We start from the raw sequence: 27,959 nt of genomic DNA, 5'->3' as shown, positions 1-27,959 counted from the left end.
TTTACTTATTTCAGTCATTTTGACTGTGGCCATGCTGGAGCACCGCCTTTAATCGAGCAACTCGACCCCGGGACTTATTCTTTTGTAAGCCCAGTACTTATTCTATTGGTCTCTTTTGCTGAACCGCTAAGTGACAGGAATGTAAACACACCAGCATCGGTTGTCAAGCAATGCTAGGGGGACAAACACACACACACACATACATACATACATATATATACATATATAAGACGGGCTTCTTTCAGTTTCCATCTACCAAATCCACTCACAAGGCTTTGGTCGGCCCGAAGCTATAGCAGAAGACACTTGCCCAAGATGCCATGCAGTGGGACTGAACGCGGAACCATGTGGTTGGTTAGCAAGCTACTTACCACACAGCCACTCCTGCGCCTATTACTTATTCTCGATGTTGTAGGGCCATAAACAAACCAACACCGGTTATCAAATAGTGGTGGGAAGAAGCATTCACAGATATATACATACATCGCATAACAAAACTTGTGCCCGTGCTAGCAGGGTGCCAAGAGCACCATCCAAGGGTGATAGTTCCCAGAGCAGCTAACTGACCCTCATGCCAGTGGCATGTAAAAAGCACCCACTATGCTTTTGGAGTGGTTGGCGTTAGGAAGGGCATCCAGCTGTAAAAACTCTGCCAGATCAAGATTGGAGCCTGGTGCAGCCATCTGGTTCGCCAGTCCTCACTCAAATCGTCCAACCGGACGTTAAACAATGATGATGATAATGATGATGATGATGATATAAACGTATATGTGACCGCGCGTGTACAGTTGGTGATTTTTTACCTCTGTCTTCCCTTCTCTGGATCTTTCCTTCTCCTATGTTTCCAACAAAGAGCTCCGCTCGAAACGTTAAACCCTCCTTCTTTCCTTCTTTCCTGAGCGTCCAATAATACTATATTTGTTCCACATCCTCGCGTTGTTGTGTTTTCTTGTTTGGATTAACTGTATATATATATATATCAATGTATGTAAATATATATGTATATATTATGTATCTGTGTATATATGTATGTATGTATATATATATATGTATGTATGTATATGTATATATTATATATGTGTGTATATATGTATGAATATATATATATATGTATGTATGTATATGTATATATGTATGTGTGTGTGTATGTGTATGTGTGCATATATGTATGTATATATATATGTATATGTGTGCATATATGTATATGTGTGTATATATATGTATATGTGTGTATATATATATATGTATATGTGTGTATATATATATATATGTATATGTGTGTATGTGTGTATATATATATATATATATATATATATATGTGTATATGTGTATGTGTGTATATATATATATATATATATATATATGCATATATGACTGACTGCTAAATCCACAAGTTTTTTTTTTTTAAATTCTCTCTCTTTGGATACAAAACGTTCATCTTGGACATTTTATGACAACCACCTCAACATTGGAAAAGTCAATTTGAAGATAAACAGTAAGGAAGTGATTTATAATAATAATGATAATAATAATAATAATCCTTTCTAGTAGAGGCACACAGCATGAAATTTTGGGGGAGGGAACTAGTCGATTACATCGACCACCATATTTCACTGGTACTTAATTGATTGACCCTGAAAGGATGAAAGGAAAGGTTGACCTCGGTGGAATTTGAACTCAGAAAGTAATGACTGACAAAAAGCTGCTAAGTATTTTGCCCGATGTGCTAACAGTTCTGCCAGCTTGCTTCATCATCATCATCATCATCATCATCGTTTAAAGTCCGTTTTCCGTGCTAAAAAGGGTTGGACGGTTTGACTGGGGTCTGGGAAGCCAGAAGGCTGCACCAGGCTCCAGTCTGATCTGGCAGTGTTTCTACAGCTGGATGCCCTTCCTAACGCCAACTACTTTACAGTGTGTAATGGGTGCTTTTTACATGTTTCAGCTTTAAGGTTGTGACCATGCTGGGGCATCACCAGTATAATCATCTTTTCACTGCCCAGTCTTATGTGATTGGCAGTCAATGCAGGAGGGAGTTTGACACTACTGCCCTCTTTTGAGTTTTCTTGCTGTGATGTAGGGGTCATCAGGGACCTTGGAGAGTGGGGAATCAAATTGTTTCTTCAAAACACCTACTTCATGAAGCTCTCATGTTTTGCCATATATATATATCATCGTTTAACGTCCGTTTTCCGTGCTAGAAAGGGTTGGACGGTTCGACTGGGGTCTGGGAAGCCAGGAGGCTGCACCAGGCTCCAGTCTGATCTGGCAGAGTTTCTACATCTAGATGCCCTTCCTGATGCCAACCACTCCGTGAGTGTAGTGGGTGCATATATATATATACACATATATATATACATACATACGTTTATATCATCATCATCATCATCACCGTTTAACATCCGTTTTCTGTGCTAGAAAGGGTTGGACAGTTCGACAGGGGTCTGGGAAGCCAGAAGGCTGCACCAGGCTCCAGTCTGATCTGGCAGTGTTTCTACAGCTGGATGTCCTTCCTAATGCCAACCACTCCGCGAGTGTAGTGGGTGCTTTTACATGCTTGTAGGTCTGTGATTAACCATTTAGAATGTAATCCAACCATATCCAGTCCAAATATTTTTCTTGTGTTATGTTCAAACTAACAAGATTTGGCCTCTCACACCTATCCTACAATGTCATTCTAATGATAAACAATCACATCACCAAAATCTCAAAGCATGATTAATTTAAAACAATGTGGATGAATAAGTGTTGATTTGATAGAAAAATGTGAATGCCAAAGGGATAAAGGATTTCCACCCTTGACCATCATGTTTTATCTCTCCATACAAGGGACCCATCATATCGTTTAAAGTCTGTTTTCCATGCTGGCATGGGTTGGACGGTTCGACCGGGGATCTGGGAAACCAGAAGGCTGCACCAGGCTCCAGTCTGATCTGGCAGTATTTCTACAGCTGGATGCTTTTACGTGCCACCAGCACAGGTGCCAGGGGAGGCTGGCAACAGCCACGATCGGCTGGTGCTTTTTACGTGCCACCGGCACAGAAGCCAGCCAAGGCAGGGCTGGCATCGGCCACGTTCGCATGGGGCTTTTTATGTGCCACCGGCGCAGGTATCACAACTATAATTTCCATTTGATATTTATTTTAATGTTGATGTACTTGACTCAATAGGTCTCCTCAAGCACAGCAGATCAAGTGCCACTGGCACAGAAGCCAGTCAAGGTGCCGCTGCCATCGGTCACTTTCGGTTGTGCTTTTCACATGCCACCGGCACAGGTATCACAACTACAATTTCCATTTGATATTTATGATATAAAAATAATATTGAAATTATTGTATACAGTGCTCAGGTGCACCACAACTTGTCTGACAGTGCATATAAAGTACATGCAGTAATGTACAAATGTCTGGAAAGCGAACAGTGTATGAGTCAGATACGTGCTTGTGTGTGTATGGAGGGGAGAAAGCTCAGGTGTGGTGTTGGCGAATCTCAGGAAGCATGGAAGTTTTGAAGGATGTAGTGCTCCGACAACTAACAACTTATGCCGGCAGTTTGTTCCATGCTTCAGCAACTCTTAGCATGAAAAAATGTTTCCTAAAGTCATGGGAGCTGTGCTGTTTTCTGACTTTGTAAATATGTCCACGGGTGTTAGATGGGTGGAGTTTGAAAAGGTGCTCAGAGTTATTGTTTGTACAATGGTTGATAATTATCATTAATAATATTGGGTTGGTGCATAATTATTGCAGCATTTTTGCAACAAATTTTATAAAAGCAATAACATGTAACAAAAGCATCTTTAAGTGATTTTTCCGGAGCATATTCACCATCTACTTCAATTACTGCTTCCCATTTGCTTGGCAGACGGTCAGACCATCATTTAAAGATGTTTTTGTTAAATATTTTTATCGTTTTTGATGAATAAAATTTGTTGAAAAAAAGCTGCAATAATTACGAACCAACCCAATAATAAACCTTTCTTCTACAGACACAAAACCTGAAATTTTGTGGAAGGGGGCTAGTTGATTACATCGACCCCATGGTGTAACTGGGACTTATTTCATTGACCCCAAAGCAATAAGAAGCAAAGCTGACCTCAGTGGAATTTGAACTCAGAAAATAAGAACAGACAAATTGCCGCTAAGCATTTTACCTGGCATGCATACTATTCTTATTTCTTTATTGCCCACAAGGGGCTAAACACAGAAGGGTCAAAGAAGAACAGACAAACGGATTAAGTTGATTATATGGACCCCAGTGCATAACTGGTACTTAATTTATCGACCCCCGAAAGGACGACAGACAAAGTCAACTTCGGCAGAATTTGAACTCAGAACGTAACAGCAGACGAAATACCTATTTATTTACTACCCACAAAGGGCTAAACACAGAAGGGACAAACAAGGACAGACAGATGGATTAAGTCGATTATATCAACCCCCCTGTGCGTAACTGGTACTTATTTAATTGACCCCGAAAGGATGAAAGGCAAAGTCGACCTCGACGGAATTTGAACTCAGAACGTAACAGCAGACAAAATACTGCTAAGCATTTCGCCTGACATGCTAACGTTTCTGCCAGCTCACTGCCTTCCCACTTATAATGATAACAATTGCGTGAATATTTTCAAAATATTTATACAAATTAAAAGTTTGTAACTTGACAATTTTAAGGTTTGCTTCTGTAGTAGTTTTTCTTGGATCTTTTCCGTTTGACCGGCATTTTTAAAAAAATAATTTCCACGTAACTAAACACTTTTAAACTTCGTATACTGGTAGAATGTGTTTATAAAACATCTTTTTCTCTTGGCTTTATTAAGAAAATTCTATGGTTTGTAAGATATTTGTTGTTTTTTTTTCTTCAGTTTCTGCAATTTCAACCAATCACTGACGTTTATTGAGGTAAAAAAACATTCTGTGCCGTATGAATATGTCCCTCGTTTAAGAAACAGCATGGGTTTATTTACATTTGTGAAGAAAAAAAGATACCCTTACCCCACCCCTAACTAACCCTAAAACAGATTGAAATGCAATAGATCGATACTAGGGTCATAATTATGGGTGACAATTTCATATGACACCGCTAGAAAAAGACTGCATGGTTCCAGGTTCAGTCCCACTGCACAGCACCTTGGGCCGACCAAAGTCTTGTGAGTGGATTTGGTAGACGGAAACTGAAAGAAGTCCGTCGCATTTATATATATAAAAGTATATGTTTGTATGTCAGTGTTTGTCCTCCGCATCCCCTGACAACCGATGCTGGTAGATCCCTTTAACTAATCAGTTCAGCAAAAGAGACCAATGGATTAAGTACTAGGCTTACAAAGAATAAGTCGTGGGATCGATTTGCTTGACTAAAGGCAGTGCTCCAGCATGGCCACAGTCAAATGACTGAAACAAGTAAAAGAGTAAACTTAGCGGTTCGGCAAAAGAGACCAATGGATTAAGTACTAGGCTTACAAAGAATAAGTCCTGGGGTCGATTTGTTTGACTAAAGGCAGTGCTCCAGCATGGCCGCAGTCAAATGACTGAAACAAGTAAAAGAGTAAACTTAGCGGTTCAGCAAAAGAGACCAATGGATTAAGTACTAGGCTTACAAAGAATAAGTCGTGGGATCGATTTGCTTGACTAAAGGCAGTGCTCCAGCATGGCCACAGTCAAATGACTGAAACAAGTAAAAGAGTAAACTTAGCGGTTCGGCAAAAGAGACCAATGGATTAAGTACTAGGCTTACAAAGAATAAGTCCTGGGGTAGATTTGTTTGACTAAAGGCGGTGCTCCAGCATGGCCGCAATCGAATGACAGAAACAAATAAAAGAATAGTTTAAATAAATGAATAAAAAATGAATTGTAAGAGAACTTTAGTTTCACTTTCTCATGATAAAATTGAAAATTCTGAGAAAAAGCAAAAAAAAAAAAAACGACAGAAGGCGTCCAGTGATACAAGGGAGGCAAATGTGTATATGTTCTAATATAAAAATCTCTCTCTATATATAAAGCTGAAGTTGTCTGTGTGGCAGGTTTGGTAGCCTTCAACTAACACCATCTCCTCCGAGACCCTGCGGCACAAGTTGACCAAAATTGAGAACATGATAGAAGAAGGATTGCTCTTCCTTCCGTAGAAGAAAAATTCAAATCAGACCATGTTAACACCAAAAATTACATACATAAAAAAAGGTGTTTTTTTCTATGAAAATCCCTATTTTTTACGATTTTTTGACTGCTGTGTCGCCACTTTTCGGTGTATTTCAATCAGAAAAATGTTCACATAAAGAAAATAACAAGCTACATAATGCAAAATTTTTACTTTTCAAAATACCAATTCTAAAGAGTCGAAACAAACCCGGGAGATACTGCTATTATATATATAAAGCTGAAGTTGTCTGTGTGTGGCAGGTTTGGTAGCCTTCAACTAACACTATCTCCTCCGAGACCCTGCGGTGCGAGTTGACCAAAATTGAGAGTATGATAGAAGAAGGCTTGCTCTTCCTTCCGTAGAAGAAAAAAATTGAAATCGGACAATGTTAACACTAAAAATTATTTACATAAAAAAGGTGCTTTTTCTATGAAAATTCCTATTTTTTACGATTCTTTTCACTGTTGTGTCGCCACTTTTCGGTGTATTTCGACCAGAAAAATGTTCACTTAAAGAGAATTACAAGCTACATAATGCAAAATTTTTACTTTTCAAAAGTTCTAATTCTAAAAGGTCGAAACAAACCCGAGCAACGCCGGGCGATACTGCTAGTCTCTCTCTCTCTCTCTCTCTCTCTCTCTCTCTATATATATATATATATATATATATATATATATATATTATATATATATATATATATATATAATTAATTAATAAGGGTGAGAGAATTAGATACTAATTTAATAGTATATCTATTCAACACCAAGTGGCCTAGTGCTCCGAGAAACCTGGATTATTATAATATTTTATAATATATTATAATATTTTTACAAAATAAATATAAGAGAGTGGTCATTATATGGCTCACTCTAGCACTAGTTAATCCAAAAGGTTTCAACCACAAAAATACATGTTTCCCATGAAAGTCAGTACGATTGTTAGTGGTTGAAACCTTTTGGATTAACTAGTGCTAGAGTGAGCCATATAATGACAACTCTCTTATATTTATTTTATATTATATATATATATATATACTGGTAGAATGTGTTTATAAATACCAAACCAATATATATATATATATATATATATATATATATATATATATATATATATATATATATATATATATCTACATATATATATAAAGCTGAAGTTGTCTGTGTGTGGCAGGTTTGGTATTTATAAACACATTCTACCAGTATACGAAGTTTAAAAGTGTTCAGTTACGTGGAAATTATTTTAATAAACTGCCGTTCAAACCGAAAAGATCCGTCAGCAGAAGTTGGCCATTACCTTCTCCCAGAGCTTAGGTATTTCGCTCATAAACACACGCATCGCCCGGTCTGAGATTCGAACCCGCGATCCCTCGACCGCGAGTCCACTGCTCTAACTGCTAGGCCATGTTGAAAAGTGTGTAACTGAAAGGCGAAGTTTCAAACAACGGGATTTATTTTCGTTACATTTACGATTATAAATAAACCACGTCAGCCCATTTCATTTCATTTGAGTTTGAGTCCATGCTCAGGCCAAGTCGAAGACTCCACCCTCAGAGTCTGGTGTGGTTGCCAGGTTGTATTCTCTGTTTAATTTTGACATGTGTAGGAGCGAGTTTGAGTCAGTTTGTGCTCGTTGTGTATATCCTGGGAGATGGGGTTTAAGTATCTATCCAGCTGCAATTTGAATGATTCCACACTGCATCCTGATAGATTTCTGACATGTACTAAAATATAATTTTAGCGGTATGTATTTGTTGACAATCTGCTTAGCCTTGTGAAATTACTACTAATGAAAGGGTGTGAGACGGATGTGATAGAAAGGGGTAATCTGTAAGCGTGGACATTTAGATAGATTAATCAAATGTGAGCAGATGTGAGGCGCAGGAGTGGCTGTGTGGTAGGTAGCTTGTTTACCAACCACATGGTTCCGGGTTCAGTCCCACTGCATGGCCCATAAAGGTGTAGGAGTGACTGTGTGGTAAGTAGCTTGTTTACCAACCACATGGTTCCGGGTTCAGTCCCACTGCATGGCACCTTGGGCAAGTGTCTTCTACCATAGCCTCGGGCCGACCAAAACCTTGTGAGACGGAAACTGAAAGAAGCCCGTCGTATATATGTATATATATATATGTGTGTGTGTGTGTACGTTTGGGTGTCTGTGTTTGTCTCCTTAGCATTACTTGACAACCGATGCTGGTGTGTTTATTTCCCCGTCAGGCGCAGGAGTGGCTGTGTGGTAGGTAGCTTGTTTACCAACCACATGGTTCCGGGTTCAGTCCCACTGCATGGCATCTTGGGCAAGTGTCTTTTACTATAGCCTCGGGCCGACCAAAGCCTTGTGAGTGGATTTGGTAGACGGAAACTGAAAGAAGCCCATCGTATATACGTATATATATATATGTGTGTGTGTGTGTACGTTTGGGTGTCTGTGTTTGTCTCCCTAGCATTGCTTGACAACCGATGCTGGTGTGTTTATTTCCCCGTCACTTAGCGGTTCGGCAAAAAGAGACCGATAGAATAAGTATTGGGCTTACAAAGAATAAGTCCTGGGGGTCGACTAAAGGTGGTGCTCCAGCATGGCCGCAGTCAAATGACTGAAACAAGTAAAAGATAGTAAAAGAAGTCTACTTAGCCTTGTGAAATTACTGTGTAACGGATGTCATAGAAAGAGCAATTTGTAAATGTGGTAGGCATGACATTTAGATAGATTAATTGTGAGTATATAAATGTCAGTGTGAAACAACAGGCTGGGGATCTTTTCCGTTTGACCGGCAGTTTTTTAAAATAATTTCCACGTAACTAAACACTTTTAAACTTCGTATACTGGTAGAATCTCTCTCTATTTAAACGGCAGTTTGTCTGTGTGTGTTTCTGTTAGGTTGTACCCTCACCCTGACCACGGCTTTCAACCGATTCTGATGAAACTTGACACACACATAGCCCAATGTCATAATTCAAAACTAACGCAGCGAAAATTTTGAAAAGTTCCCCCAGTTCTGAAAAAAATCGATAAATTCGACATGGGGTCGAGAATCAGAAACCCAAACCACAGACCGTCTAGGGGTCGCAACTCCACCTTTTTTAACTCTCAAAAAAAATTTACCATAATTTTTTTTCCATTTTTTGGCTATAACTCTCTAAAAATGCTTTATAGTTATTTCCCTTACAAACCTGAGCAACGCCGGGCGATACTGCTAGTGTGTTTATAAAACATCTTTTTCTCTTGGCTTTATTGAGATGAAATACGGCAACGCACTTCGCCCGGCGTGCTAACGATTCTGCCAGTCGCCGCCTTCCTTCCTCCCACTTTTACCGTACATCTATTGCTATCCCTCCCATACAGTCTTTGTCTCTCTCTCTCTCTACTCCTTTCCCTCCGTATTTATCCATTCCTCCCACTATAACTACTTCCTTCTTTCACTTCCCCCTTCTATATATATATATATATATATATATATATATATATATATATATCACCACGTCAGTCTCCTCCTTTTCCCCTCAGTCATTCAGTCTCACCTCCCCTTCTATATCTCTCTCTCTCTTACTACGTCAGTCTCCTCCTTTTCCCCTCATTTATTTTGTCTCACCTCCCCCTTCCATATATATTTCTCTCTCTCTCACCACGTCAGTCTCTTCCTTTTCCCCTCATTTATTCAGTCTCACCTCCCCTTCTATATATATCTTTCTCTCTCTCTCTCTCTCACCACATCAGTCTCCTCCTTATACCCTCATTAATTCTGTCTCACCTCCCCCTTTCTCACTTCATCTGATACACTCTGAAGTCATTTTCAGTTTCCGCGTTACTTTGAAATGGCGGGTTATTTGAATTCAGTCGAAAAGCTTCTGCACCGTTTAGAGGTAAGTTCCTTATTATTCATTTAATAAACCGACAGTATCTAATATTCTACATCCAACCATCTACTTAATAATACATAAATACATACGTGACATTTTAAATCGCTGAAATACAAAATTCTCGAAATAAACCGTTCCTGACCCTCGTCGAAGTAGGTTAGTCTGTTTAAAAAGTGAGACGAAGGTTAAAAAAATATGCACACCAATCATTTTCGGCGTTTAGGATTAAAAAGTAACAGGGCAATCTTTCGTCTCTAGTAGACCTTTCCGTCGATTTCCGTAAAAAAATATTTTTTTTTTACATATGGGCTTGCGGGAACTTTTGAAGTAATGAGAGCGAAAGAGACTAAGAGAAAGCGATTGTATGATGAGGGAAGTTCTTTTGAAGTTACCGTGCATGGAAAGCATTGATGTACATGTGTGTGTGTGTGTTTGATGGGGTGTGGGAGACAGACAGTATGTTGTGTAAGTGAAGAGACAGAGTAATGTGTGAAAGAAAGAGATAACTGAAATTTTTTACTCGGTGTATGTGTATATGTATGTATATTACTTCAAAAGTTCCCGCAAGCCCATATGTAAAACAAAAAATTTTTTACGGAAATCGACGGAAAGGTCTACTAGAGACGAAAGATCGCCAAAGATGGTTGTGTGTGTGTGTGTGTGTGGTGGAATTCCTCTTGGCTCTATTTAAATACAAAGGTCCCGATTCATCCCGACAGGCGGCATTTTAGAATTTTAATTTCCATTTCTTTACTACCCACCAGGGGCTAAACGCAGAGGGGACAAAGATGGAAAGACACACAGATTAAGTCGATTATATCGACCTCCCTTGCGTAACTGGTACTTAGTTTATCGATCCCGAAAGGATGAAAGGCAAAGTCGACCTGGGCGGAATTTGAACTCGAGGTCGACTTTGCCTTTCATCCTTTCGGGGTCGATTAAATAAGTACCAGTTACGCATTGGGGTCGATATAATCGACTTAATCCGTTTGTCTGTCTTTGTTTAGAATTTTTATTTGAACTCACGCCACCCACTCCATTCTTCAATTTTCACTTTTTTCAGGATTTTTCTTTTTTCTTTGTGAAATTCGTAGAAAAGTATGAAAAAATTTTGTAAAATTACAATTTTTAAAAAAAATACCTATTTCTTTATTACCCACAAGGGACTAAACACAGAGCGGACAAACAAGGACAGACATAGGTATTAAGTAGATTACATCGACCCCAGTGCGTAACCGGTACTTAATTTTTCGACCCCGAAAGGATGAAAGGCAAAGTCGACCTCGGCGGAATTTGAACTCACAACGTAACGCAGACGAAATACCACGAAGCATTTCCCTCAGCGTGCTAACGCTTCAGCCAATACCTCCCAACCCTGACTCTAACGCTAAGAAGAAAGGGGAAAGACTTCCGCCCGCCCCTTATTATCTCCCAATTTTTTTTTCTGCCGAGGTTCCGGAAAATTGCCAGAAATCGGCATCGTGAAATCCATCCACCAACACAATTCTTCAATTTTGACTTTTTTCACCCCAAACACTAACCCTAAAACCCTAACCGTAACTACAGAAATATTTTGAAATTTTTGTCCGAATCAGAATGTCCGTTTTTCCGGTTAACCGGTTTTTTTTTCTGCATATTTAGAAAAAAAAGAAATTCTCTTAAAAAAGGAATTTTACAAAAATGTTTGGAAATTTTTTTCAGAATCGTAATCTTCGTATTTTTCCGCATATTTTGAAAAAGAAAATTTCTGAAAAAAGTTTTAAAATTAAGGAAATGGGGGTGTGGTCATTTAAAACTGCCGATTTTTGCCAATTTTTTTTGCAGATTCGTATTCCCCGTAGTTTGTGTCCAAGAGAAAAAAATGTTTTATTTTGACACATTCTACCCAGTATACAAAGTTTTAAAGTGTTTAGTTAACTAGAAATTGTGTTGAAAACTGCCGTTCAAAAAGAAAAGATCCAAAATGGTTGTTGACAGTTACAAAAAATATTGAGTGCCAAAATGGCAAGACTTCCTTTTGTACCCTGAACCCCAAACTCGTTTCATTTTATTTTTAGTCTTGCCTTTCTTTGCTATTTTTTACTTTTTTCCCCCCAAACACTAACCCTAACCGTAACTACAGAAATATTTTGAAATTTTTGTCCGAATCAGAATGTTCGTTTTAACGGTTAACGGTTTTTTTTTTTCCCTCGGTCTTCAAGTTTTTTTTTTTTTATTTTTAACGAAAGTTACAAAAAACAAATGAGTGCAGAAATAACAGCAAAGTCAAAATAGCAAAGAAAGGCAAGACTAAAAATAAAATGAAACGAGTTTGGGGTTCAGGGTACAAAAGGAAGTCTCGCCATTTTGGCACTCAATATTTTTTGTAACTGTCAACAACCATTTTGGATCTTTTCCTTTTGAACGGCAGTTTTCAACACAATTTCTAGTTAACTAAACACTTTAAAACTTTGTATACTGGGTAGAATGTGTCAAAATAAAACATCTTTTTCTCTTGGACACAAACTACGGGGAATACGAAATGGCAAAAATCGGCATTTTTAAATGACCCCATTTCCTTAATTTTTAAACTTTTTTCAGAAATTTTCTTTTTCAAAATATGCGGAAAAATACGAAGATTACGATTCTGAAAAAAATTTCCAAACATTTTTGTAAAATTCTTTTTTTAAGAGAATTTCTTTTTTTTTCTAAATATGCAGATAAAAAAAACGGTTAACCGGAAAAACGGACATTCTGATTCGGACAAAAATTTCAAAATATTTCTGTAGTTACGGTTAGAGTTTTAGGGTTAGTGTTTGGGGTGAAAAAAGTCAAAATAGCAAAGAAAGGCAAGACTAAAAATAAAATGAAACAAGTTGGGGTTCAGGGTACAAAAGGAAGTCTCGCCATTTTGGCACTCATATTTTTTGTAACTGTCAACAACCATTTTTCTTTTATTCGACATAAACACCCCCTTTTCAGCTACGGGGAATACGAATCTGCAAAAATCGGCATTTTTAAATTACCACCCCACATTTCTTTAATTTTTCAACTTTTTCATAATTTTTTTTCTCCCAAAATATGCGGAAAAATACGAAGATTATAATTCTGAAAAAAATTTCCAAAAATTTTTGTAAAATTCTTTTTTTAAAGTCAAACTGAACAACGCAGTATTGGATTTACAACAAAGCGGGATGGCCACGACCAAAATGTCTAATAATTTAGGGTTGGTCAGGGATTAAATTCCAGTTGAAAGAGAACGAGCATAGCTGAATGGTTAACGAAGTTTGCCGTAGCTATTCGAAGGAAACCCAAGTGAATTGTCGCCTGTAGGGGTCTACTTTGAAAAAAAAAATGTTTTTCAATGCTTCTAATTGTTTTGTAACGAAAAACAAAAAACGTAATTGTCTTTAAAATAATATACACCGTATATCGTTGAAAAATATTTCCTGAGCTACAGTAGGGGCTCGCTATTAACTTAGTTTTTGCAGTGTTGCGCCCATCAGCTCATTTGCATACGCCAGTCGCTGTAGGATCGACTACTTCCGACTGGCTAGCCCGGATGCGCGCACCGTTCCAGTCTACGTGGCTAGTGCCAACGACGTCATTCTTTAGTACGTTGAAAGACCAGCGGCACCACAATTCGTTATTCTGGAACTTTAAATCCTCAACCGTGGATCAATTTTGGAGGGATCCTGAAATATCACTCAATTAACCGAATCACGAGACAAGATTCTTCAGTGGTTGGCACGGCGTAAATTATTGCTTTTTTTTTTTTTTTTTTCTCAGCAAATTTTACTCTACAAAAACAGTAACAATATTTAACAAAAGCATCTTTAAATGACGATCTGGCCGTCTACCAACTCAAATGAGAAGGAATAATTGACGTAGATGGTGAATATGCTCCGGAATAATCATTTAAAGATATTTTTGTGGCGAAGTTTCGCATGTCGTAGATCAGATTTCCGTCGATTTCCGTAAAAAACTTTTATTTTTTTACATAAGTAATGAGAGCGAAAGAGACTAAGAGGAAGCGATTTATGACGAGAAGGTTTCACTTTGAATCGGCCTGTGTGTGTTTGATGGGGTGTGGGAGACAGACAGTATGTTGTGTAAGTGAAGTGCTTTGTTAGTGTGTGCGAAGAGACAGAGAGAGTAATGTGTGAAAGAGAGAGATAACTGTTTTTACTCGGTGTATGTGTATATGTATGTCTGCATGTATGTGTGTGTGTGTGTGTGTATGTATCTATGTGTGTGTGTAAGTATGTGTGTGTGTAAGTATGTGTGTTGTGTATGGCCGATTCATCGTAATTTTTTACTCGGTGTATGTGTATATGTATGTATGCATGTATGTGTTGTGGTGTGTGTATGTATCTATGTTGTGTGTGTGTTTATGTATGTATGTATGTATGTATGGCCGATTCATCGTAATTTTTTACTCGGTGTATGTGTATATGTATGTCTGCATGTATGTGTGTGTGTGTGTGTATGTATCTATGTGGTGTGTAAGTATGTGTGTGTGTAAGAAGTATGTGTGTGTGATGGCCGATTCATCGTAATTTTTTACTCGGTGTATGTGTATATGTATGTCTGCATGTATGTGTGTGTGTGTGTGTATGTATCTATGTGTGTGTGTAAGTATGTGTGTGTAAGTATGTGTGTGTGTAAGTATGTGTGTGTGTATGGCCGATTCATCGTAATTTTTTACTCGGTGTATGTGTATATGTATGTCTGCATGTATGTGTGTGTGTGTATGTTATGTATCTATGTATGTGTGTATGTGTATGTATGGTCGATTCAGTGTAATTTTTTACTCGGTGTATGTGTATATGTATGTCTGCATGTATGTGTGTGTGTGTATGTATCTATGTGTGTGTGTGTGTGTGTAAGTATGTGTGTGTGTGTATGTATGTATGTATGTGTGTGTGTGTATGTATCTATGTGTGTGTGTGTGTGTATGTATGGCCGATTCATAGTAATTTTTTACTCGGTGTATGTGTATATGTATGTCTGTCTCTTCACACACACTAACAGAAGCACTTCACTTACACAACATACTGTCTGTCTCCCACACCCCATCAAACACACACAGGCCGACTTCAAAGAGAAACCTTATCGTCGTAAAATCGCTTCCTCTTAGTCTCTTTCGCTCTCATTACTTATGTAAAAAAATAAAAGTTTTTTACGGAAATCTGTGCTACTACAACCGAAACTATGCCATTTTTGTTACAAGTTGTTATTGTTTTTGTTGATTAAAATCTGTGGAAAAAAAGCCGCAATAATTATGCACCAACCCAATTATGAACACGTACTCTTACGATAATTGCAATTCGTCATGCGGCCTTGCTACGTATGGTGACGCTATTGGTGGGAAAATGTGGTCCTACAAGATCTGTGGATGGAGGTAATTAGTTTGTTACTGTTTCATTCTTAGAAAAAAAGCCAGGGTTTTTTCGGTTTGAACGGCAGTATTTTAAAATAATTTCCACGTAACTAAACACTTTTAACTTCGTATACTGGTAGAATGTGTTTATAAAACATCTTTTTCTCTTGGCTTTATTGAGAAAATTCTACAGTTTGTAAGATATTTGGGATCTTTTCGGTTTGAACGGCAGTTTTTTAAAATAATTTACATAACTACAGATTTCTGCCCCCGATTTTAGATGGTCGTAAGATTCAGAGAAATGGATATAACCCTACGGAATATGTTGTATTATGTCGACGTAGATTCCAAATATACAAAAATTTGGGTGTGAGGAATTTCGGAAACTTCACCAGAGTTCACTTTAATTTGTCATAACTCTTCAGCAAATGGATATTTTTTAATGAAATTCTCTACAAACCTACCTCGGCCTATGTAGATTCCAAGGACATAGGAATTTTGAAGGCGGAGATGCAATATTTCTTCACTTTTTCCAGAATTTCTTCTCTTTATTTTTTTTTTTTTACGAAATACGTACAAAAATACGGAGTTTATGATTCATGTGTGAGTGTGTGTTCTTGATACTCGTTTAGAACAAGTAGTTTTACACCAATTACACTATTTTTTTCTTAGTTTAAAGGCCGTGGACTGAAGATGTGAAATTTCCGAGGCCACTCCCCATTCGCGTGCGCGCATTTTTTTCGTGATAGTCGTTTAGAGCAAGTTGTTTTACACCTATTACGCAATTTTTGCTTTTGTTTTTGTGCCCGGTTCAGACGCTTTCGGAAATTCCCGATATAAATTTTCCGAGGCCTCTCCCCCACCCCTCTTTCGCGAGTGCGCATTTCTTTTGTCATATTCGTTCAGAGGAAGTTGTTTTACACATATTACACAAATTTTTTTTTGTTTCTTTGAATGGTGTAACGCTTTAGTTTAACCCAAAAATTTGGGGGTGAGGAATTTCGGAAACTTCATCGGAGTTCACTTTAATTCGTCTTAACTCTCAAGAAAACGGATATTTTTTAATGAAATTCTCTACAAGTCTACCTTGGACTATGTAGATTCCAAGGACATAGGAATTTTGTAGGAAAACAACCGGGGGTTATTTTTGAGAACTGTTCTGCACTCGGGGGTGTTTCAGAATACGTCGTCCATATTTCTTTACTCCCGTTTCGGGCGTTGTACTTAATGAAGCAACAGGCAATGAAGGTCATTGATGCTCTCACCAGGAAACTCGTTATGCTAGAAATAGCAGCTAAAGGTCTAAACGTTTCTAACAGAAAGGCATTGAATGGAATAATTCGCCGTTTAAACCTTTTTTTTTTTAATTACGTGTATGTGTGGGGGCGATGAGAATAAGGGTACCACTAGCGAACAGTGGTCCCGGTGCGCGCATCCGCGCTAGCTAGTCGTAAGTAGTCGATCCTACAACGACTACCTAGCAAAGTAAATAAGACACAAAATAAATAATTTTTTTAAACAAAGTAAATAAAACACACAAAGGATCGACTAGTCACGACTAGCTAGCGCGCATCCGGGCTAGCTAGTCGTGACTAGTCGATCCTTTGTGTTTTATTTACTTTGTTTAAAAAAATTATTTATTTTGTGTCTTATTTACTTTGCTAGGTAGTCGTTGTAGGATCGACAAGTCACGACTAGCTAGTAGTACCAATAACAGCTAAAGGTCAAGACGTTTCTAACAGAAAGGCATTGAACGGAATAATTCGCCGTTTAAACCCTTTTTTAATTACGTGTATGAGTGAGGCGACTGAGAATAAGCATTCCACCTGTTTGTGCTTTTTTTCCCCCCTCTACGAATTCCGCCCTTTGTCTCCCCAACGGTCATTCTGAATATGCAAAAAAATCGGATCTTTAGAACCCTTTGAACGGCAGATCGAGAAATTAATTTTTTTTTTAACTAAACACTTTCAAACTTCGGATACTGGTAGAATGTGTTTATAAAACATCTTTACTCTTTTACTTGTTTCAGTCATTTGACTGCGGCCATGCTGGAGCACCACCTTTAGTCGAGCAAATCGACCTGAGGACTTACTCTTTGTAAGCCCAGTACTTATTCTATCGGTCTCTTTTGCTGAACCGCTAAGTGACGGGGACGTAAACACACCAGCATCGGTTGTCAAGCAATGCTAGGGGGACAAACACACACACAAACAAACATATACACACATACATATAAACATATATATATATATATATATACGACGGGCTTCTTTCAGTTTCCGTCTACCAAATCCACTCACAAGGCTTTGGTCGGCCCAAGGCTATAGCAGAAGACACTTGCCCAAGATGCCACGCAGTGGGACTGAACCCGGAACTCCTGTGCCTAGTGTTGTTCAGAAAAGTTTATATGTTCAAAAAGTAAGTTCTTGTGTTTCGGTCAATCAATCAATGACGTGTATTCAGCTAAATAAAATTACTGCTGTTGTCTGTCAGCAACAGCTTCGTTTCTCAGTTATTTATAGACCTATTTCATCTCAGTTATGTTTGTACGAAGAAACGAGTGTATCTGAAGCATGTTTACTTCATGGCATCACCATAATACTTCGTGCGTTTCTACTGCCTTTTCGGGGTTTTTTTTTCTTTCCTGTTTTTCAGCTACTATTTTCGGAAAGACTTTTTGGTTAAACTAAAGCGTTAAACCCGGTCAAAAAAACAAAAAAAATGTGTAATAGGTGTAAAACAACTTCCTCTGAATGAATATGAAAAAACAATGCGCGCGCGCGAAAGGGGAGTGGGGGAGAGGCCTCGGAAATTTCACATCGGGAATTTCCGAAAGCTGAGCCGGGCACCAAAACAAAAAAAATAGTGTAATATGTGTAAAACAACTTGCTCTAAACGACTATCATGAAAAAAATGCGCACTCGCGAAAGGGGGTGGGGGAGAGGCTTCGGAATATTCACATCTTCAGTCCACGGCCTTTAAACTAAGGAAAAAAATAGTGTAATTGGTGTAAAACTACTTGTTCTAAACGAGTATCAAGAACACACACTCACACATGAATCATAAACTCCGTATTTTTGTACATATTTCGCAAAAAAAAAAAAAATAAAAAGAAATTCTGGAAAAAGTGAAGATATTTTAAAGTTAAAGAAAACATTCCTTATGAGATAATTTCACTGTTTTTCTTCAAGATCTTTTCAAGAAATACTGTTACATAAACAGACTTAGGTGAAGCGAAACATTCTTTGATTGGATTATTTATAATCCTTCCGAGTGAATATGCATATATCGCAGTTAATCTTTTTCTTGCTGTCAACTAATAGGGTTACATGGTACTAACAAGTGAAATTATGTCATAAGGAATGTTTTCTTTAACTTTAAAATATCTTCACTTTTTCCAGAATTTCTCTTTTTTTTTTTTGCGAAATATGTACAAAAATACGGAGTTTATGATTCATGTGTGAGTGTGTGTTCTTGATAATCGTTTAGAACAAGTAGTTTTACACCAATTACACTATTTTGTTCTTAGTTTAAAAGCCGTGGACTGAAGATGTGAAATTTCCGAGGCCACTCCCCATTCGCGAGCGCGCATTTTTTTCATGATAGTCGTTTAGAGCAAGTTGTTTTACACCTATTACGCAGTTTTTGCTTTTGTGCCCGGTTCAGACGCTTTCGGAAATTCCCGATATAAATTTTCCGAGGCCTCTCCCCCACTCCCCATTTCGCGTGCGCGCATTTTCTTTTTCATATTCGTTCAGAGGAAGTTGTTTTACACCTATTACACACACATTTTTTTTGTTTCTTTGAATGGTGTAACGCTTTAGTTTAACCCAAAAATTTGGGTTAATATAGGGCGTAACAAATATCAGAAAATCAAAAAAAAAATGTGTGTAATAGGTGTAAAACAACTTCCTATGAACGAATATGAATAAAAAATTCGCGCACGCGAAAGGGGGGTGGGGGAGAGGCCTCGGAAAATTCACATCGGGAAGTTCCGAAAGCGTCTGAGGAGCTGACCCGGGCACCAAAACAAAAAAAAAACAGCGTAATAGGTGTAAAACAACTTGCTCTAAACGACTATCATGAAAAAAATGCGCGCTCGCGAAAGGGGGGTGGGGGAGAGGCTTCGGAAATTTCACATCTTCAGTCCACGGCCTTTAAACTAAGAAAAAATAGTGTAATTGGTGTAAAACTACTTGTTCTAAACGAGTATCAAGAACACCACACTCACACATGAATCATAAACTCCGTATTTCGCAAAAAAAAAAAATAAAGAGAAGAAATTCTGGAAAAGTGAAGAAATGTTGGATCTCCGCCATGTGAATCAAAATACGTGTCAGAAACATCTTGAAATACTACAGAAATTATGTTACGAAAATGATAATGTATACATACCTCTTTGAGTGGTCCATCGATAATGATGATAAAGAAATGAGTTGGATTTGAACTCAGAGTATTTGACTAACACAACTACATACTACAAGACTCAAAATATTCAGCCAAGTCACCACCCTTTAACTAGCAATAATAATAACATCAATAACATAACAGCCAAAAGATTTATTTGTTCTGAAAATAACAATCATAGTAAATAAATATGTTCTTTAATATTCACATTCATGTGCACAGTTAAACACACTTACATACAAACAGTCACGCATGCATAATACAGAACGGAACACATAAATGAAGGATGCATTACTTAGTATATATTACATCTAGAGAATTTTGATTAATAAGTCAAATATGCAAATTATAAAGATAATTAATTGCTTTACTAAACAGTGTTGTAAAGGTGAAAAAATAAATTTGGGAAAAAAATACACGCCAAAACTAATTAATAAAGGATAATTAGGGAAGGATTGACACAAAATAATAATTTTTTCTGTCTCTTTTTTTCTGATAAATGCATCTTAATAAGTGAGAAGAATTGCATATATCTGAACTATTTCAAAGAAAAGCATAAATTTAATGTTTAAAATAGCTTTAACCAAGGAATGAGATCCAACATTTCTTCACTTTTTCCAGAATTTCTTCTCTTTATTTTTTTTTTTGCGAAATACGGAGTTTATGATTCATGTGTGAGTGTGTGTTCTTGATACTCGTTTAGAACAAGTAGTTTTACACCAATTACACTATTTTTTCTTAGTTTAAAGGCCGTGGACTGAAGATGTGAAATTCCGAAGCCTCTCCCCCACCCCCCTTTCGCGAGCGCGCATTTTTTTCATGATAGTCGTTTAGAGCAAGTTGTTTTACACCTATTACGCTGTTTTTGTTTTTGTGCCCGGTTCAGACGCTTTCGGAAATTCCCGATATAAATATTCCGAGGCCTCTCCCCCACCCCTCTTTCGCGAGAGCGCATCTTTTTTTGTCATATTCGTTTAGAGCAAGTTGTTTTACACATATTACACTATTTTTTTTTTGTTTTGGTGCCCGGGTCAGCTCCTCAGACGCTTTCGGAACTTCCCGATGTGAATTTTCCGAGGCCTCTCCCCCACCCCCCTTTCGCGTGCGCGAATTTTTTTTTTCATATTCGTTCATAGGAAGTTGTTTTACACCTATTACACACATTTTTTTTTTGATTTTCTGATATTTGTTACGCCCTATATTAACCAAAATTTGGGGGTGAGGAATTTCGGAAACTTCACTGGAGTTCACTTTAATTCGCCTTAACTCTCAAGAAAACGGATATTTTTTTATGAAATTCTCTACAAGTCTACCTTGGACTATGTGGATTCCAAGGACATAGGAATTTTGTAGGAAAACAACCGGGGGCTATTTTTGAGAACTGTTCTCCACTCGGGGGTGTTTCAGAATACGTCGTCCATATTTCTTTCCTCCCGTTTCGGGCGTTGTACTTAATGAAGCAACAGGCAATGAAGGTCATTGATGCTCTCACCAGGAAACTCGTTATGCTAGAAATAGCAGCTAAAGGTCTAAACGTTTCTTATAGAAAGGCATTGAATGGAATAATTCGCCGTTTAAACCTTTTTTTTTTAATTACGTGTATGAGTGAGGGCGATGAGAATAAGGGTACTACTAGCGAACAGTGGTCTCGGTGCGCCCATCCTCGCCAGCTAGTCGTGACTAGTCGATCCTACGATTACCTAGCAAAGTAAATAAAACACAAAATGAATAATTTTTGTTAAACAAAGTAAATAAAACACAAAGTAAGGATCGACTAGCTAGCGCGCACCGGGACCACTGTTCTCAAGTAGTACCAATTTCTCGATCTGCCGTTCAAAGGATAAAGATCTGGTGCGCGCATCCGCGCTAGCTAGTCGTGACTAGTCGATCCTTACTTTGTGTTTTTGTGTTTTATTTACTTGTGTAAAAAAAAAATTATTTATTTTGTGTCTTATTTACTTTGCTAGGTAGTCGTTGTATGATCGAGTATTTACGACTAGCTAGCACGAGTAGTAATAAGTTGGTACTTGTATCGCAGTGTGGTCCCGGTTGCGCACACGCGGATTCGCGCATGCGCGCTAGCCAGGCGTATGCACTCGAGATCATACGAGGTGACTTGCGCATGCGCTGTGCGCGATTCGCGCATGCACGTTACGACCCCCCACCCCCATATAATTTGTTAAACTTAATGAATTAATTTCTTCACACAAATGTATATAACTTTTTTTGGTAAAATTACAGAGTAACACCCGCACGATTTTCACTAAAAACAAAAAAATCGGATTTTTTTAGATACCTTTCTGCTTTTTAAGACAATAAGGTGTTATTGGAGGGAAATCTGGCTGCTATTTCTAGCTGCCTGAGTGACAACATAGCGATTCCCTCGCGGATTTACCGATAAATGAATTAATTACTATTTTACAGAATAAAATTAATGAATTAATTATATAAATTAAATAATTATTGATATATTAATAATATTATAATATTTTTTGAACAAAGTAAATCATTTTTAAAACTTAAATAATAATTTTTTTTTTACACAAATGCGAACGTATATAATTTCTGAAACTTAATTATTTTTTTTTGTTAAACTTAATGAATTAATTCCTTCACAGAAATGTATAAATTTTTCGGGTACTAAATTCTTTCCGTAGAATTTATCAAATTAAAAAACGCAAAATTAATATATTTTTTTGAAATTGCAAATTATTTAGAATATAAAAATATGATTTTCAACAGAGAGAATTTATCAAAATATAAAACAAATGATGTTTGAAGTTAAGTTTTAAAATAAATGTGATACCTATTCTCTGTAAGTTGCTAAATCTTCTTTTGTCCAATTAATATAAAATATCAATAATGTGTGTGTTTAGTACTGACTTACTAAACTACTTAATGTACTGTTTAAATTGAGGCAGATTTCTTGACCATTCCATGCCCTCGCTGTTTATACCTACCTCCCCTCTCACACCTAAATGGACTGTTCATGTTGTCTTTCTATTTTACCAGGATCTAGACTGCCCCCATGTCGTGGGGATTGATCGGAACTGGATCTTGGACCAACTGGTTAACCCTTCGGAAGAACGAACCAAGATTATTGCATGGCTGCTGAGGATGTAGGTATCTCTCTTTACTCTTTCTCTTTTTTCTTGTTTCAGTCATGCTGGAGCACTGCCTTTAGTCGAGCAAATCAACCCCAGGACTTATTCTTTGTAAGCCCAGTACTTATTCTATCGGTCTCTTTTGCCGAACCGCTACATGACGGGGACATAAACACACTAGCATCGGTTGTCAAGCAATGCTAGGGGGACAAACACGGACACACACACACATATATATATATATATATATATATATATACGACAGGCTTCTTTCAGTTTCCGTCTACCAAATCCACTCATAAGGCTTTGCTCGGCTGGGACTATAGTAGAAGACTACGTAACTAAACACTTTTAAACTTTGTATACTGGTAGAATGTGTTTATAAAGCATCTTTTTCTCTTGGCTTTATTGAGAAAATTCTATAGTTTGTAAGATATTTGGGATCTTTTCGGTTTGAACGGCAGTTTTTTAAGATAATTTCCACGTAACTAAACACTTTTAAACTTCGTATACTGGTAGAATGTGTTTATAAAACATCTTTTTCTCTTGGCTTTATTGAGAAAATTCTATAGTTTGTAAGATATTTGTTTTGTTTTTTCCTTCAATTTCTGCAATTTCAACCAATCACTGACGTCTATTGAGGTAAAAAAAAAACTCGCTTGAAGAGTTTACTCTTAGGCAGACAATGAAAAATGGCAACACAGCGCTAATATATGATACATGATTTATAAAAACTTGTAACATACTAATAAATATCTGTGAATATAAAACCATCCAGATTTCTGAGTACCTTATTTCTTCTAATATAAAATACCTGCACATCATCTCCAAACCTTCTAATATATTTGGACAATCAAACTGGTGAATGATGTGGAAAGTAGTAATTAGGGTGACAACCACAGTAGTTGAGGGGAGATAAGCCTATTGTTGTTCTGAATATTTTGTGGTTCTGTCCATTAGTCTGCTTGCCATGAATAACTACAGTAGTCCAGAGATAAGCCTATTATTGTAATCTCTCTATGTATAAAGCTAAGTTTGTCTGTATGGTAGGTTTGGTAGCCTTCAACTAACACTATCTCCTTCGAGGCCCTGCGGCACAAGTTGACCAATAACTAGCTACATAATGCAAAATTTTTACTTTTCAAAAATTCCAATTCTGAAGGGTTGAAACAAACCCGAGCAATGCCGGGCGATACTTCTGGTAATCTCCCTATATATAAAGCTGAAGTTGTTTGTATGGCAGGTTTGGTAGCCTTCAACTAACACCCTCTCCTCCGAGACCCTGCGGTGCGAGTTGACCAAAATTGAGAGTATGATAGAAGAAGGCTTGCTCTTCCTTCCGTAGAAGAAAAAATTCAAATCGGACCATGTTAACACCAAAAATTATTTACATAAAAAAGGTGCTTTTTTTCTATGAAAATCCCTATTTTTTACGATTCTTTGACTGCTGTGTCACCATTTCTCGGTGTATTTCAACCAGAAAAATGTTCACTTAAAGAGAATAACAAGCTACATAATGCAAAATTTTTACTTTTCAAAAATTCCAGTTCTAAAGGATTGAAACAAACTCGAGCAATGCCAGGCGATGCTGCTATTATATATATAAAGTTGAAGTTGTCTGTGTATGGTAGGTTTGGTAGCCTTCAACTAACCACTATCTCCTCTTCTGAGACCCTGTGGCGCAAGTTGACCAGAATTGAGAGTATGATAGAAGAAGGCTTGCTCTTCCTTCCGTAGAAGATAAAATTCAAATTGGACTATGTTAAGACCAAAAATTATTTACATCAAAAAGGTGCTTTTTCTATGAAAATCCCTATTTTTTACGATTTTTTGACTGCTGTGTCGCCACTTTTCGGTGTATTTCAACCAGAAAAATGTTCACTTAAAGAGAATAACAAGCTACATAATGCAAAATTTTTTACTTTTCAAAAATTCCAATTCTAAAGGGTCGAACCAAACCCGACCAACGCCGGGCGATACTGCTAGCTTGAGAAGTAAAATTGTCAGCACACCTGTGCTTGACTCTAAGACAAACTTACCTGCCTAAGTTTTTCAAGCTGAGGTAAATTTGCACAGAACCTATGACAAACACCTACAATGCCATGCAAACATATTTATTTACCGTTTTTCCTTCTCTGCCACTTAGGATTGAACCGACCATGCTGGTTTCCATCGACACCACAGCTCACTTTGACAATGAGAGCCTTAGGAAAGGTAACTGACTAATTGATCTCTCTGGTTTGTCTAGGGATTAGGGGCAGGGGTCATGGTTGGTATGTATCAATGTCCATGGGATGTATACGCTTACTCTCTTTTACTTGTTTCAGTCATTTTACTGCGGCCATGCTGGAGCACTGCCTTTAGTCGAGCAAATCAACCCCAGTACGTATTCCTTGTAAGCCTAGTACTTATTCTATCGGTCTCTCTTGCCGAACCACTAAGTTACGGGGACCTAAGCACACCAGCATCGGTTGTCAGGTGATGTTGAGGGAACAAACATACATACATATATATATATACATATATACGACAGGCTTCTTTTCAGTTTCCATCTGCCAAATCCACTCACAAGGCTTTGGTCGGCCCAAGGCTATAGTAGAATACACTTCCCCAAGGTGCCACGCAGTGGGACTGAACCCGGAACCATGTGGTTGGTAAACAAGCTACTTACCACACAGCTACTCCTACGCCTATATATATATATATACACACACACACACACACACATATATATGACGGGCTTCTTTCAGTTTCCGTCTACCAAATCCACTCACATGGCTTTGGTCGGCCCGAGGCTATAGTAGAAGACACTTGCCCAAGGTGTCCCGCTGTGGGACTAAACCCAGAACCATGTGGTTAGTAAGCAAGCTACTTACCACACAGCCACTCCTACGCCTATATATATATATATATATACACACACACACACACATATATATGACGGGCTTCTTTCAGTTTCCGTCTACCAAATCCATTCTCAAATCTTTGGTCAGCCCAAGGCTATAGTAGAAGTCACTTGCCCAAGGTGCCCCGCTGTGGGACTGAACCCGCAACCATGTGGTTGGTAAGCAAGCTACTTACCACACAGCCACTCCTACGCCTATGTATGTTGATGTTAATATAGTAAAGCTGGTGGGTTGTTTTTTTTTTTGGCCTCTAGGTCAGTACCAATCCAGCAGATTGATCGTGTGACATTCCTACCATGACCATGCTTTTTAACTCCAGGGACTACACTGGCCAATGATGTCATGGGTTGAAGATGGGTGTGTGCCAGTGTCCCATTTGCAGCACCCATGGCTAGTGCCATGCATAAAGCACCCAGTACAATCCTGTGAAGTGGTTGGCGTTAGGAAGGACATCCAGGTCAATCCATGTCAAAAGAAACCTAGCTGGAGCATGGACAGCTTTCCCGCCGACCAGCTTCTGTCAAACTGTCCAACCCACACCGCCAGTAGGGAAAATGGACGTTTGACGATCCTAGATGTCAGTGGAATTATAATAGTAGACTAACTTTATCTTTCCTCCATTTTGGTTTAAGCCTTTTGTTACCATATTTCTGTTGAGATGCTCTGTGTTTCTTTCAATTAATTTTAAAAATAACAAAGTATTTAGTAAAATAACTTAGTTATCATTAAGCTAGTGTTAGGAACATAAATTGTGACTAAGGTTTGGTGGAAGATTTTAATTCAAAATTTATGAAAACAAGACATTTGTACTACAGAGCCAGAAGCAGTTTCAGCCGGGTTGGTATTGAAAGGGTTAAGAATTGTTTCTCTATTATATTTTTAAGCCCTTTGTTACCATATTTCTGTTGAGATTCTCTGTGTTTCTTTCAATTAATTTTAAATATAACAAAGAATTTACTAAAATAGCTTAGTTATCATTAAGCTAGTGTTAGGAACATAAATTGTGACTAAGGTTTGATGGAAGATTTTAATTCAAAACTTATGAAAACAAGACATTTATACACAGCCAGAAGCGGTTTCAGCCAGGTTGGTATCAAAAGGGTTAAGAATTGTTTCTCTATTATATATTTTTAAGCCTTTTGTTACCATATTTCTGTTGAGATGCTCTGTGTTTCTTTCAATTAATTTTAAATATAACAAAGAATTTACTAAAATAGCTTAGTTATCATTAAGCTAGTGTTAGGAACATAAATTGTGACTAAGGTTTGATGGAAGATTTTAATTCAAAACTTATGAAAACAAGACATTTATACACAGCCAGAAGCGGTTTCAGCCAGGTTGGTATCAAAAGGGTTAAGAATTGTTTCTCTATTATATATTTTTAACCCTTTCGTTACCCTATTTCTGTTGAGATGCTCTGTGTTTCTTTCAATTAATCTTTATATATAAAAGTGAGGTTGTGTGTCTGTCTCCTACGATTTAGATTCCTAACTACTCCCACATTTTGCGGTGCAGTTTAACCAAAACCGGGTATCTTTTAGTCATGATTCATATCGAGCCCTTCTGGGTATTAGCATGAGTCTATGATTTTAAAAAAAATTTACCATCAATTTTTTCCCATTTTCAATGCATTTTTGGCATATATAAGGGAAGTAACTCTCTAAAGATTTATTATTAAATCTCAGAACGTAAAAAGCTACTGTAAACCCCCCCCCCTTGTGGTTAGCCATATTGAGATGGCTATTATACTTTACATCTCTAAAAATGCTTATATAGTTATTTCCCTTACAAACCCGAGCGATACTGCTAGTTTTAAATATAACAAAGAATTTAGTAAAATAACTTAGTTGTCATTAAGCTAGTGTTAGGAACATAAATTGTGACTAAGGTTTGGTGGAAGATTTTAATTCAAGACTTATGAAAACAAGACATTTGTACTACAGGGTCAGAGGTGGTTTCAGCCAGGTTGGTACCAAAAGGGTGAAGAATTGTTTCTCTATTATATATTTTAACCCTTTTGTTACCATATTCTGTCAAGATGCTCTGTGTTTCTTTCAATTAATTTTAAATATAACAAAGAATTTAGTAAAATAACTTAGTTGTCATTAAGCTAGTGTTGGGAACATAAATTGTGACTAAGGTTTGGTGGAAGATTTTAATTCAAGACTTATGAAAACAAGACATTTGTACTACA

General features: G+C 37.5%; 1 protein-coding gene across 4 annotated transcripts in view; it reads left to right on the top strand.

The window, feature by feature from the left end:
* Positions 1-9,904: 9,904 nt before the first annotated feature.
* LOC115225358 overlaps positions 9,905-27,959 on the top strand; it is a 34,635-nt gene continuing 16,580 nt past the window's right edge. For 3 of the 4 annotated variants that reach the window (XM_036514096.1, XM_036514095.1, XM_036514093.1), the window contains exons 1-3: positions 9,905-9,989; positions 22,768-22,874; positions 25,006-25,073. In XM_036514096.1, coding sequence (XP_036369989.1) covers positions 9,942-9,989; positions 22,768-22,874; positions 25,006-25,073 — 223 coding nt within the window. In that variant the 5' untranslated portion in view covers positions 9,905-9,941. Of the gene's footprint in view, positions 9,990-15,186; positions 15,370-22,767; positions 22,875-25,005; positions 25,074-27,959 lie in introns of those variants that run through there. The other variant, XM_036514094.1, reaches the window with a different exon arrangement.

The sequence above is a fragment of the Octopus sinensis genome, linkage group LG27, assembly GCF_006345805.1.
Source record: "Octopus sinensis linkage group LG27, ASM634580v1, whole genome shotgun sequence".
Taxonomy (NCBI): domain Eukaryota; kingdom Metazoa; phylum Mollusca; class Cephalopoda; order Octopoda; family Octopodidae; genus Octopus; species Octopus sinensis.
The sequence above is the reverse complement of the archived record's forward strand: the minus strand, read 5'-3'. Positions and strand labels throughout refer to the sequence as shown.